This window comes from Dama dama, chromosome X (assembly GCF_033118175.1).
Source record: "Dama dama isolate Ldn47 chromosome X, ASM3311817v1, whole genome shotgun sequence".
Taxonomy (NCBI): domain Eukaryota; kingdom Metazoa; phylum Chordata; class Mammalia; order Artiodactyla; family Cervidae; genus Dama; species Dama dama.
Window position 1 is genome coordinate 11,756,537 of NC_083714.1, and position 13,105 is coordinate 11,769,641.

Consider the following 13,105-nt stretch of genomic DNA (forward strand, 5'->3'; position numbering starts at 1 on the left):
TCAGTGTCAGTGGTCTCCTGTGGGTGGTATTAAGGTAAATGTACTAAGTGATCTGGATGATGTTTCAGAAGGGGAGAGGCCCATTTGTGTTTATTTGGTTCCCCTCTTCTTGCTCCCTCACGTGGACTCCCTGCCATTTTCTTTTAGGGCCTTTCTTGGGATACCTTTCCTTCCAAGTCACCCCTCAAGCTGAAGTTGTACATTAATAGTCTCCTCACCACTCACTCCCAAGCTGCCATATGAAAGCAGGAGTGGGAGAGTGGGATGGATGGAAGGTTGGGTCCCAATTTGCCATAATAGCTGTGTGACTTTCGGCAAGTCACTTCAGCGGGCTGAGTCTCAGCTTCCTCACCCATACAATGGGGGTGTTGTGACAGTTATGCAAGATCATGGCTGTAGCACAGGCCTGTCACTCAGGTGGTGCCCATGAACAGATGAGTCAGAAAAACAATGCCCCCAGTCACCATTAGGGCCTCTACCACCCACTCTGTTTTAAGCTCAGGCGGACACCAGGTTTATTTTTAGAAAAAAAAAAAGAGCAAAGTTTATTGAAATTTCAAGCTACATTTGAAAAATCAAAATCCAAATCCTGGAGACATAACATCAGGATAAGGTGTTAGAAAGTGGGAAGTGTTCACTGCCACAGAACTCCCTAGAGACAAGCTCCCTGAGCACATCACCCAGGCATCATCAGGTCAGAGTCATTCCCTTGTCCGAGAGGACACCGGCAAGCTAATCATTCTCTGCACTTGAAAGTTTTCCACAACCGTTAAAAACAAAACAAAGTTTTCAGATGACAAAGTCCCAGCTGATCTCTCAACCCCATTCTATGTAGTCAGCACCAGTGAATGGTGGGTTTGGCATTCAGAAGGGGACCTCACATATATTCAGGGGACATATGGGGCAAAGGTTGCAGCAGCAAGGCATTTAGAGGCTGGCCCCCCTCCCTGCCTTTACTCTTCAGTTTTACTTAACCTAAAGGACAAACTGGATCCACTTAGTAAATGAACAAATCTAAGAATTAGCCTTAAGAGATAAGGGACCACTCAATACTTCCAAAGCTTGTTAGGCCCTTCAACACATAGGTGTATGTGTATATGTATACATCACTACACTAAGATACAGATCTAGCCCTATGGGTATATATATGCATGTATGGCTATATAGAAAAAACTATGCCAATACTAACCAAACAGAACTTTGTAAGCGGTCATCCCAAAGCCATAATCGCACACTGGGCTGTGCACAAAGCCATGCATTACATCATATTCACCAACAGAAGGCTGACTTGGCTCAATCTCTCCCAACTGTGGCCCTGTCCTGGTGAGGCAATGGAGGAGAGAGAGGTTGCCTCTGCTTAAACCACAATTGGTTTCTTCATAGGACAGTTGTTGTCAGGTTGAAGCTGTTGAAGATGTCCATGGAAATGAAAAAAACAGACCCCTTAGACTTTCTGGAGCAAACGGGCAGCCCGTCTCAAACTACCTCTCTCCTTTGCCAGTTGCAGCTAAATTGCTCAGGCCCTGAGAGCCCACAGGGCGCAGCAGCATTAGAGGCTCACTGGCTTGGGGTGATCAGGCCCCATGCAACTCAGCCTCTAGAGACCTACTCTTTGTCAGGGGTCTGTCACTGGAGTGGACCCAGGTGGCCATGTCCTTGGGACATCTCTTGGCACCAGCTATGCTAGGTGTTAAAGTTCTCCACGTGAGATGACGCTTGGGGAGCCAAAAAACAAACTGGAAAGAACTAGGTAGAACAAGTTTAGTGGCTCTGCCCACCCTGAGGACAGAGCCACTTACACCGCAGAACCACCGGGGGCCTCGGGGGTTTCTGGGGTTTCGGGAGCTGGCTCCTCGGGGCTCAGACGGGACTGGAACTTCTCCAGCTGCTCTGGGCTCGCCAGGGTCTTCAAGAGAGTATTCTCCCGCTCCAGCTGGGAGTTCTTCTCCACCAGCTCCCGGATCTGCTCCTTCAGGATCTCCACCTCCTCTCTCACAGCATACATCAGATGATTCTTCACTAGATCCTGTCCCAGAGGAGATGATGACAGAGGCATCCGTTAGCCATGGCGGCCCCTCTGCAGCACTGCGCCCTGGCCATCGGGGTGCCTGCTGTCTCTCACATCACTGACCACCATACTTTCCTCAGCATGCTGGCCCTGTGTGGCCCTGCTCCTCCTGCCCCATTCTCCCAAGCACCTAAAGCCACGCTCAGAAGAGCCGTGGGATCGGGGCCACGCCTGAGTTGGGAGCCCAGCTTTGAACTACATAGGATTCTCCCCCGATAAGTTTCTAATAACTTTCAAAGCTGGCCTCTTGGGAGCCTTTTGGGTGTGACTGGTGGTGATTCGCTCTATCTCCATTTCCACATAAGGTCCTGCTGCTGGCCCTGATCCCAGGGAACACCTGCAATGCACCCCCTACTGTCAGTCTGCTTGACACATCTTCACCAAGAGAAGAAAATGGGCTATTTTGGAGCCTCTCCCACTCCTCATAAGCCAGCATACTGAGCTGCAGCTGCTCTGCAGCCTGGCCAGACAGGACACTGGCCCTGGGGGAAGCTACCAGCATGGCCGCATCCTCTCTGAATTCGGATGACTGCACTGCAGGCAGAGAACAGTGTCCTTAGGCTCCAGGGCACAATGAAGTGGCTGCTAACTGCTTGATGCCCCAAAGCCCTGCAGCCACTGGCTGCTTGGTGAGTATGACCTCTACCTGGTAAGCAAAAGGAGAAGGGATTGGGGGGGGGGTGCTTTGCCTCCTGTCTCCTCCCAACGCCTGACCCCAGCCCAGGCTCTGCAGAGGCACTGCAGTGCGCTTACATCCAATGAGCTCTGGCCCCTGCCAAGTGTGGGATGTAGACAAATGCAGGTGTCTGAGCTCCCTGCCCTGCCATGGGCCCAGGAGGGAGCCAGACACGGCTGCAAAGCCCTGGGATTGGAAAAGAAGGAGGAGGAGGAAAGGAGAGCGCCCAGCAAGTGTGGACTGGAAATGCCCTAAAAGGTGCCATTCCTATGGGACTCTACTTAAGGCCTCTAAGGGGAGAGGAGACAGGCTGTCAGCTTCTCCAGGCTCTTGGCTTTTGCACCCACCCCCTCACCACTACCCTGAGTTACATAAGCAGAAGCCAGGTCTGGGGACGACAATGACGCAGTGATGCCACTCACCATGGCCTGCTCAATCTTGTTGTCTATGGCCACCACACTGGCTCCGGAGGCACTGTCAAGACAAAAAGGAAAGCGACCACGTTACCCACTTGGTTACAGTCTTAAGTACCTGGTAGTGGTGGCCGCAAGGTCCTCCCTCTGCCCCAGCTCTTCCTCTCTACCGCAGCCCTGGCTGGGAGTTTCAGGCAATTGCCCCCAGGTCCCTCTCTGGCCCCTGCAGGAAGCTGCACCTCCCCACCCAGGCCGGCTGCCGGCCACTGCTGTCTGGAGCTCCGCGGGGAGCTGCGCGCAGGTCCGGGGGTGCACGGGCCAGCGTGGCCTGCTCGGCGACGTGCAAACAATGGGGACGCGCGGCCCAGCAAGTCGCCTGCTGCCGGCCCATTACGGCGCCGACCCACAAGGTCCAAGGCAAACCTACCGAGATCTGCAGCTAGCTAGGAATTCCTCCTCGGCTCAGAAGCTTCTGGCCTGCTCCCCAACGGCGCACGGCGCGCGCCCAGCCTCCCGCCCAGCCCTGCCGCCTCTGCCTCCGGCTGTGGCAGCTCGTTCTTACAGCGCAGCGGCCGCAGGGACGCTCCGACGGCGGATCCCAGCGCGGCGGTGACCCCCCCCCTCCCCGCGTCCCCTACCTCCGCCCCTTCCCAGGATGCTGCACCGCGGGGAACGGGGGCCGCCGGCACATGGTTCGCTCGGAGATCCCGCTTGCAGCCCAGCCCCCGCCGCCGGCGCCCGGGCTCGGGAGCTGTGGCCAGCCGTTACCTGTTATCCAGCTTAACAGAAACCACATCCCCTCCAAGCAGGGAAGAGAAGAAGGAGATGTTGAAATTGTGCAGCTGATAGACCGCCACCTCCATGGGGGTCTGATACATTTCGGTGTTCATGACTCGGGCTGCCGGGGAGCTCTGGCCGGGCTGCGGGCTGGACTGGGCTGGGCAGGCTGGGCGGCCGCCGGTGGCTGGCGCGCTGCGTGGGGCTGGGCTCTGCGCGTTGGGCCCTGGGGCTAGAAGGGGGGCGAAGGCTGCCAAGAGGACCCAAAGCCGGGCGGGCGTTCCAGAGTTGAAAGGAAGTGACTCGAGGGGTGTCACCTAGTGTGTCACAAACTCCACGGCCGCCGGTCCAACCCAGACTCGGAGATATTTCGGCTCCTTCTTCTTTATATAGGAGGAGCCGGCTGCGTCACATGGCGTCAGGGGCCATGCAAATGAGTCCTGTACCAGGCTTTGTGGCCCAGTTAAACCACATCCCCTCCCTGAACCTTAGGCTGGGACTGTAAACAGTTCAGCACTTTCTTGTGCCAACTGGCATCTCCAAAGAGGGCTCTGGAGATTGGTAAAAACCAATCTGGAGCTTTCTTAGAGAAATGAGAAGTACAAATGCCATTATAGGAGCTAGGAAGCTTTGGTAGAGGGCGGCGCTGGTTTTAAAAGCTCTTCCTCCGATGTCAGCCAGCACACTCACCTGTCTTTGCCATGCGATCACAGGCTGCCGCCCTGGATACCCACCCTCACCACCAGTACCTTCACTCCTTCCTGCCACCTGCCTTCTTGGCCTCTCTCCTGCACACAGACTTTGTCACCTGCAGGTCCCCTCACCCAGCCAGCTTGCCCACTGGCTTGCCCCTATCCCCAGTACCTATCCACTCACCTTATCCTCAGATGTACCTGTCCATGTACTGACACATGCACAGATCTGTGGCATGCACAGACTAGCCAATCTGTATGTGCCAGTGTGTTTGTATGGAGGACACTGTAAGTGTTTAGGAACTCAGATGAATTGGGGAACATGCACAAGGGAGCAGCTGGGAGCCAGGCAGGTGACAGAGGGGATGGGGAGGAGCCAGTAGGGGAGTGGGCACTGCAGTGACCACAAGATGCCAGAAAATACTTTTTAAATTTTTTGGTAATGCCATGCAACAGGTGGGATCTTAGAGTTCTCTGATCAGGGATCGAACACACTCCCCCTGCATTGAAAGCACAGAGTCTTAACCACTGGACCACCAGGGAAGTCCCTCATGTCCTTGTTTTTAAAGACAAGATTTTGTTACTTTCCTAGAAACAGCGAATGACAACAAAATTATGAATCAACCATATATAAACCATCCCAGGAAAATATCTGCCCTATGATGGGGTCCAGTCATATACAGGGTTACAGGGTACTTCACAAACAGATTCCAAGTCACAAGGAGGATGAGGTGATTGTTGCCTACTAAAAATTACACGTTTCCATCAAAATATATTTTCATTCTTTCTAGCCTCAGTCTTAAAAAACAACCAACCAAACCATCAGAGGCTTGAAGTCCTTTTATCCTGCTCTTTCCTAAGTGAGGCCACCTAGTGGACAGAAGGAGAACTGCAGCCAGATGGAGCCATCTAGAGAAACAAGGATAGGTGACGCAACTGAGAGTATTATTTACACCAACTCAGGACCATAAGGAGAACATCAGGTTCCACCACATATACAATAGTTTGGATGAAGTTAGGGCCAGTACCCATGAATCAGTTTGTGATTCAGGCTATGGTCCAAATAAATATCTTAGTGCAATCATGCTATTGGAAAAGTACTGGGGGCTTCTTATCAGCAAACTTTATTATTTGCTTCAGGATATTTCACCTAACCAGGTGCCTGGCACGGACACCCTGGCCAAGGCCCTAGTTAAGCCTAGTCTGAAGGCCTTAATTTTCTCTAGGCTGCCAATGCAGTTATGCCACCAAACAGCCAACATTTTTTAGCATGATGTGAAGCTCCCAATGGATTCTGTGTGCGTGCTAAGTTGCTTCAGTCATGTCCCACTCTTTGCAACCCCGTGGGCTGTAGCCTGCCACGCTCCTCTGTCCATGGAATTTTCCAGGAAAGAATACTGGAGTGAGTTGCCATTTCCTTCTCCAGAGGATCTTCCCGACCCATGGATCAAACCTGCATCTCTTATGTCTCCTACAATGTGGGTTCTTTACCACTAGTACCACCTGGGAAGCCCTCCATTGGACCCCACCGGTGGTAATACATGGACAAAGATCATTCTATTTGCAAATGACTGACAAACAGGTCTACCCAAGCAAACCTACTGCACTAGCCCCGGATGGTGATTTTCTTCACCCCAGTTTGGCTGGCAGACAATCCCAATCTCGGATATCAGGTTATCCTCAGGTCACAAACTCTCTGAACAAGGTGTTCACACTAAGCTGCGTGTAGTAAATGGGACAAAGTGCAAACTGTATTTATAGATCATCAGGAACATTAACTGAGCAAAAAAAAAAAAAAAACCTTCTTAAATCTGGAGCTTAATCGATATTGGAATTCCCTGATATCTTAATCTGCCCTCTGTGTCACATAGAGCCTTCCTTTCATTTGCTTGTAAATCTTTCTTAAACTCACTATTGCTACCCACCTCAAGATTCCAAGGGAGATGATGAAAAGAAAAAAGAGAGATAAATAAGCTGGGTCAGGAGGAAAAAAACACCACCAGGAAAACAGGGCATAGGAGAGGAGAAAAACCGGCTCCTTTAATGGGAACTCCCTTATATGGAGAGAGAGGCATAAAATTCCAGGTAGTTCGGGGAGGGGAAAGCAAAGAGGTGAATTTTGCTAGTAAGGCTGTGTTTGAACTGTACATTGTTGTTGTTGCTCAGTCACTAAGTCGTGTACTGTAACTGTACATTAATTATACTTCAATTAGAAATAAGCTCAGTTTGAGACCTGCTGACAATAACAGCTACCATACACTGAGCTTCGGCTATGGGCCAGACGCTGTGTTGGCTGAGTTACAAACCGGGCAGTGTAGGCGCTGTTACTGTCATTTTTACAGATGAAGAAACAGAGGGTCTGAGAGGTTACCTTGCCCAAGGTGGTGGCGCAGTGAATAAATTATAAAGCTGGGACTCCAGCCTAGGTCTTCCTGACCTAGAGACCAAGTTTGTTCTTACTACACTTACTAGTGGGGCAGGGAGTAAGTTTACTGAATGAGTGAATCAAGGCAGTTGGTGGATGTGTTGAAGGTGCCAGGAAAGTAGTGAGGGAGGAAGAAAAGGTGGGGGCAGACGAAGTATGTCTAGGACACCAACAGCATATGGGACCAGAAGAATATCCAAAGTGTCTAAATGAGCTTTATAAGAGGGCTTTGCTCACCTGCATTATTTCAAAAGGCAGCTACGCAGTCCTCAAAGAAAGCCTTCTCTGTCTAGAAAACTGAAACTATGAGTCCCACCAGGTGGCTCCCAGGATGGACTACACAGCACCCCACATGAGGTAGGGAGTCTTGGAATAATAATCCAGTCAAACCAAAAGTCCCCAGGGCCCCACTAACTGATGCCCTTAATTAACTCTTTCCCCTCATTCCTGCTGTGCTCAGCTTTTAGAAGAATGAAACCAAGAGCAAGAAAACAAACTCATATCAGGGATGTAGTTTAAAAAAACTCGGAAAGAATGTCCCAGGTTCAGCCCACACTCAGCGGATCTCTCTCCCCTGTTCACCTCTAGTTTACCAACCGGTAGTGAGAAGCACTCCCCCTGAGGCCTCATGGTTCTCAGTTTGCAAATCGTGGCTGGATCCCTGGACCCCAGGATTTGCTAAACTAAGGCCACCAACCTAAATAAAAAACTGTCCCTATAGGAAGATTTTCAAACAGCAGGCATAAGGGAGATGCGGCAGGTAGTAGGGGGAGAGGGAGAAATTGGAGGAACCCAGAAGGCTTTCTGCTGAATCCTGGGCACACCAGAAAATTCCTCTGTCCAGAATAGTTGCACCAGACCTTGCAGTGAGTGGAAGTGTGCGCTGTATAGGGTGTCTGTGATCTGAACAGATTTTTGAGTAAAGTGTTGATCCATGAGGCTGTCAGCATCTTTGTGCCCTGTGGACATGGGCCCCAGGCAGGAAACAGTGGCCTAAGGATTCAACAGCACAGCCGCCCCAACATGTGTGTTTCCTGACTCCCTTTCTCCCATGCTGTGAGTTACATGACAGACTGGACTGAAACCCCCCCCAGTCCCAGCACCCAGCTGATGAGCCAGCTCCTTTGCCGGCTCTGATCCTAGCCCTACAGCTGTGGGTTCCTGTGGTTAAACAGACACAGCTGACCCTCCCCCTCCCAGGGTGACCTTCTAGATGGAGGGCAGCAAGAGGAGGGTGGGTCAACTCCTCAAATCCCACCATCTCAGGTGGCCCTGGAGGTCACCTGAGGCTGGATGTTGAGACACTTGTTCCCTCGGAACTGGAAGAAGTGTCTCAACATTATCACCAGTCTCTTTTACCTCAAAAGCCAGACTCTCTAGGGCTGGAGCCCCTTCCTATTTTGGGTTCCCACAGCCCAGGAAGACGGAGAGTGGCCCGTCTGGGCCACAGAACCCGTGGGCAGGATCTGAGCACGCTGCTGAGGTGTGGGGACCAGATTGGGGTGGGTGCAGTAGGTTGGGGGTGGCAAGGAGGGGGAACATCTCACTTCCCTTTTTGTCACACTCGAAGCATTGTGTACCACGCAGCCCAGAGGAAACTATTTATAGGCAAGTCTTCCTTATTTTCTACAGGATATGTTCCACCCCCAAGATTCAGCCCTGTTGCCAGCAAAACACAGGGTCTTGTGTCAGGAGATGCGGGAAGGTATGGGACTGGTCACCAAGAAAACGCTGAGTTAGGAGCCAGACAAGGAAATCATAAAGGCTGTTGAGCACCGGAGCGTCAGCACAGTTGATGGGGTGGCTGCAAACAACCCTCCCCACTTACTCCCCTGCCACGCTCCCCCTCCACCTGAAGCTCTGTTTACCCCTAAGTACTTACTTGTCCCTTTTTCTGAAGAGGCTGGGGGAGAAAGGAGGCTGAAATGACATCATTTAAAATTTGTCCTGGCTTCACTCTTCTCTCTTGCCCTCAGGTTCCACGTCAGGGGTGGGAGAATACAGACAGGAAGGACGCTGCCACTTACATGGTTACTTTGGCCTCATGGAAAATCCCCAAAGTCCAGAAGGAGGGAAGCAAGAAGGAAAGACAGTGACAGACAAAGTGCCTTGTCCTCAGTGGGTCACGTGAACTGCCCCACATAGCTGGGACCCGACCCTGGGGGGCAGAAAAATGGGGAGGAGGATGCAGGCGAAGATGCAGAAGGCAGCGGTGGGATGCAGGGAGCCCAAGGGGAACTGTGGCAGAGAGGGACACTGTCTTGGAAAAGTGGCTCTAGCAACCAATTTGGGCCAAACCTTGGCACCGAATGGTGGCAGAAGCAATGAATTGTGCCTTTCAGCTCCCTCCGGACAGGGTCCCATGTGAGCTTCACAAACAATCTCCCAGTGACACTATGGATGACAGGCAGAAGCAAGCCCCATCTGGACAAGGCATTCCACCCTTCTGACCCTCATTCAAAGAAGCCAGAAAGGGCTCTTGTCAAATCACCTTGGTTGCCCCACCTCGGGTGTCCCACTTTGGTGGGGGGCCGCGGTTTGTGCTGGCATCTCAGCAAGACTGGAAGTATTGGCAACGTTATCCAGGAATGCAGTTTAGCTCAGTGGATCTTAAATTTCATGAACCTTGTGTCAATATTTATGCTTGTCTCCCTTCTCCTTATGCCTTGCAGCTGGGAAAATTTACCTTCATAATTTTTCTAAGTTCTCTTCCCATTTTCCACTGTCCCCATTACCCATCTACAAGTATGAAAAAAAAAGAATGTCAAATTCACCTCAGTAATGGAATACCCTTCTCCTCCCTCCTCACCACACTAGTTGCCATTATCATTCAATTCAGTTCAGTTCAACTCAACTCAAATCAAAGTAGATTAACACCTATTCAAAGTACAAGGCACATTTTATGGAAATTTAAAAAAATAAATAAACAAACTGGTAGTACAGGTCAACAAATGTGCTTCCATCTACAATATCCTAGGCCTGTGGTGAACTCTGAAGTCTCCCTACTGGTTAGATCACAGTGAAATGTTTACTTCAGGAAAAAGCCTAGGGCTTCAGGGTGCTCAGGATGGCAGTCTGGGGTTTGGGAGGGCCATACAACCATCATCACTCCATTCCCGAGAATTTGGCATGCTTGTTTTCTCCCCACCCTGTCATTTGGTCCGTGTCCATCTAGACAGGGATAACACAGCAGTTAGGGGCTTCCCTGGTGGCTCAGATGGTAAAGAACCCACCTGCCAATGCAGGAGACATAAGAGACTCCAGTTTGATCCCTGAGTTGGGAAGATCCCCTGGAGAAGAAAATTACAACCCACTCTACTATTCTTGCCTGGAAAACCCCATGGATAGAAGAGCCTGGTGGGCTACAGTCCATGTGGTTGCTATGAGCGAACATGACTGAAGCCACTTAGCATGCAACAGAGCAGTCATAAAACCTGGAATTTCCATGGGACCTAAGGCTCCTGTGACACGGTGATTGACAGTGCCGGGGTCCCTCACTCTGATTCCCTTCCTTTGTAAACCAAGGGGACAAAGCACAGGTCCTTAAGGGTCTCACAGTTGCCAGTGTCTTCCTTCTGAGAAGGGGGGATCTATGTTTAGCACGGGGGTGGGGGGCGGCGGTGGTCACCTCTGTCTGCCAACCTCTAGGTCTCCCTTCTTTGGCCAGCTCCTAGTGGTCTCATCCTTGTTCATATGGCCCTCCCAACTAGTGAGCATCTTCAGGTGGGCAAATAACCCCCCTCATCATGGCCCACCTCCTGGGAATCCCTGTGCTCGACAGCCTTCCCAGAGGTTGGGAGAGGAAGCAGCAAGAACACGGCCACTCTCCATGTTTGTTCATCTGCACCAGCCCTCCACCAGCTTCTCTGGGCCAGGGCGACCGACACTGGCTGGGCCTCTCCCCAGCCCTTCGGCTCTATGGAGTGGCCACAAGAGCTGAAATTCCAAGGCAAGCCATTTTTTTCTGGCAGTTGCTGGGGTTACTCTGAGTGGTATGTGAAGGACTTGCAATGATTGGCAATGCTCAGAAGATGAGAACCAGGAGGATCCGAGCCAGCAGACGAGGGGCCTGTGAAGAGGCCAGGGGCTCTGAGGTGGAGCACCTGGCTCCATTGCGGGCCCCCATGATAGAATGGGTGACCTCTGAAGTGGTCCAGGTTCCCTGGGGAACAAAACGCTGGTAATAATGCCGGCCTCTTCAGGCGCAGGGAGGCTCCCAGGCCAGGATGGGTAAGCATTATGAGCCTCCCCGGGCTCCCACATTGTACTCCTGAGGCCCTTGCTTAACTCACAGTGGAGCTATTCACAGTAGGCTCACTTGACGTGGCTCCTTGATCCTCTGTTGTGGGACTCTGTGGGCCTCTGGCTCTCCAGCCACCTCCCCCCTCCCTCGGGTTTCCTGGATGGAAAGAAGGCAGCCCAGCTGAGGTGGGGCAATGGCAGGAAGGGGCAGGCTACACACTACTCCCCAGAACAGAAAGAAAGGAGAGAAACAAGGCAAGCTCCTCCCTGGACAGCCCCCCTGCCCCCACCCTCCCCAGCCATGGGAACTGAGCCAGGGAGCTCAAAGGAGTGCTAGGAGAGGTTAAGGAAGGCCCCCTGCCCAGGGTTTGAGAACTGCTGACAAGGAATACACACACCTTATCAGGAAGAAAGAGCAGCACAGAAGCACACACACACACACATTTATGCAAACACCCTTTCAGCCTTTGACGAAGTCTAATTCACAGAGAGGGGCTTCCCTGGTAGCTCATCTGGTAAAGAATCCGGCTGCAATGGAGGAGACCCTGGTTCGATTCCTGGGTCAGGAAGATCTGCTGGAGAAGCGATAGGCTACCCACTCCAGTATCCTTGGGCTTCCCTGGTAGCTCAGACAGTGAAGAATGTAACTGCAATGCAGGAGACCTGGGTTCCATCCCTGGGTTGGGAAGATCCCCTGCAGGAGGGCGTGGCAACACACTCCAGTATTCTTGCCTGGAGAATCCCCATGGACAGAGGAGCCTGGCAGGCTACAGTCCATGGGGTCACAAAGAGTCAGACATGACTGAGCGACTAAGCACAATTCACAGAGAGATAGGCAAGCCCAGGGCATCATTCAGTCTCAGCTGATGCCAGCTTCCCCGTGACCCCAAAGGGGTAGTAAAGCAATAGGACATGGCAAGGTGGCAGGGCAGGATACTCTAGACCCAGCCAGAATGTCACAAGCCACAGCCTCTACTCTGACATCCAAGAATGACTGAGTACTGTGCAACGGTCATGGGTGGCAGGGTCTTGGGAGTGGAAGTCAGGTCGGTATAGGGGGAACCAGCTTGATACTACACACTGTTCACCGGCTGCAAGGAAGTGCTGGTGCTGCCAGGCCCACAGTTTTCAAAGAGGTCAATTATACATTCAAAGAAATAAGAACAAGCACCATTTGTGTACCATCAATCATATGAATGCCTAAGAGATGATTCCTGCAGGCTCCTCATGAGATCTGGTCTAGGGAGAGCCAGTCCTGGCATAGACACCATATGTGACTGACGATCTGAGAAGTATGATTTCAATGGCACTGAGGAAAATTTCCCCTCAGTCCAAACTGTCTGCCTGACCAGACTACTGCAGTGCCTACAAACGTCACCCTCCGAGTCATACCTTAGAGTTCTAATGGAATTCTTTACACTTTGAGGAATTAAGATTTTTTTTCCCCAAGCAAAAGCCCTGGGAGAGTGCCACATTCTGCCACTATCAATTACAAATATTTAAATCGAGATGAACTCAATTTTTGTATTACTTTCAACAGAGTGGTCAGTGGCCAATCAGTATCAGAAGATGAGTAAACACAGCAGGTACACCTTGCTGGTGGGCTGCGGAGGGCAAGAAATGGGTCCAGAAGAGGAGAATATGGATGTCTGTGGATTGGGGAGGGTCCTTTCAGGAGATGTGGATGCAGCACTTGTGGCTCCAGTCCATGGAACTGCTTTTGGGAATCGCTGGCCTACCGGTGAGAGCCACGACAGGGTCTACCTGAAGAGTCACCATAATGCCAGTCACCATGACCCACTTTGTATCACA

General features: G+C 51.6%; 1 protein-coding gene across 5 annotated transcripts in view; it reads right to left on the bottom strand.

Annotated features, from left to right (window-relative positions):
* Positions 1-514: 514 nt before the first annotated feature.
* The window catches only part of TSC22D3 (TSC22 domain family member 3), a 64,091-nt gene continuing 51,500 nt past the window's right edge, over positions 515-13,105 (bottom strand). For 3 of the 5 annotated variants that reach the window (XM_061136028.1, XM_061136027.1, XM_061136030.1), the window contains exons 3-4: positions 3,167-3,218; positions 515-2,026 (exon numbers count right to left, since the gene is read on the bottom strand). In XM_061136028.1, coding sequence (XP_060992011.1) covers positions 1,796-2,026; positions 3,167-3,218 — 283 coding nt within the window. In that variant the 3' untranslated portion in view covers positions 515-1,795. Of the gene's footprint in view, positions 2,027-3,166; positions 3,219-3,584; positions 3,717-3,925; positions 4,302-13,105 lie in introns of those variants that run through there. The other 2 variants (XM_061136029.1, XM_061136031.1) reach the window with 2 other exon arrangements.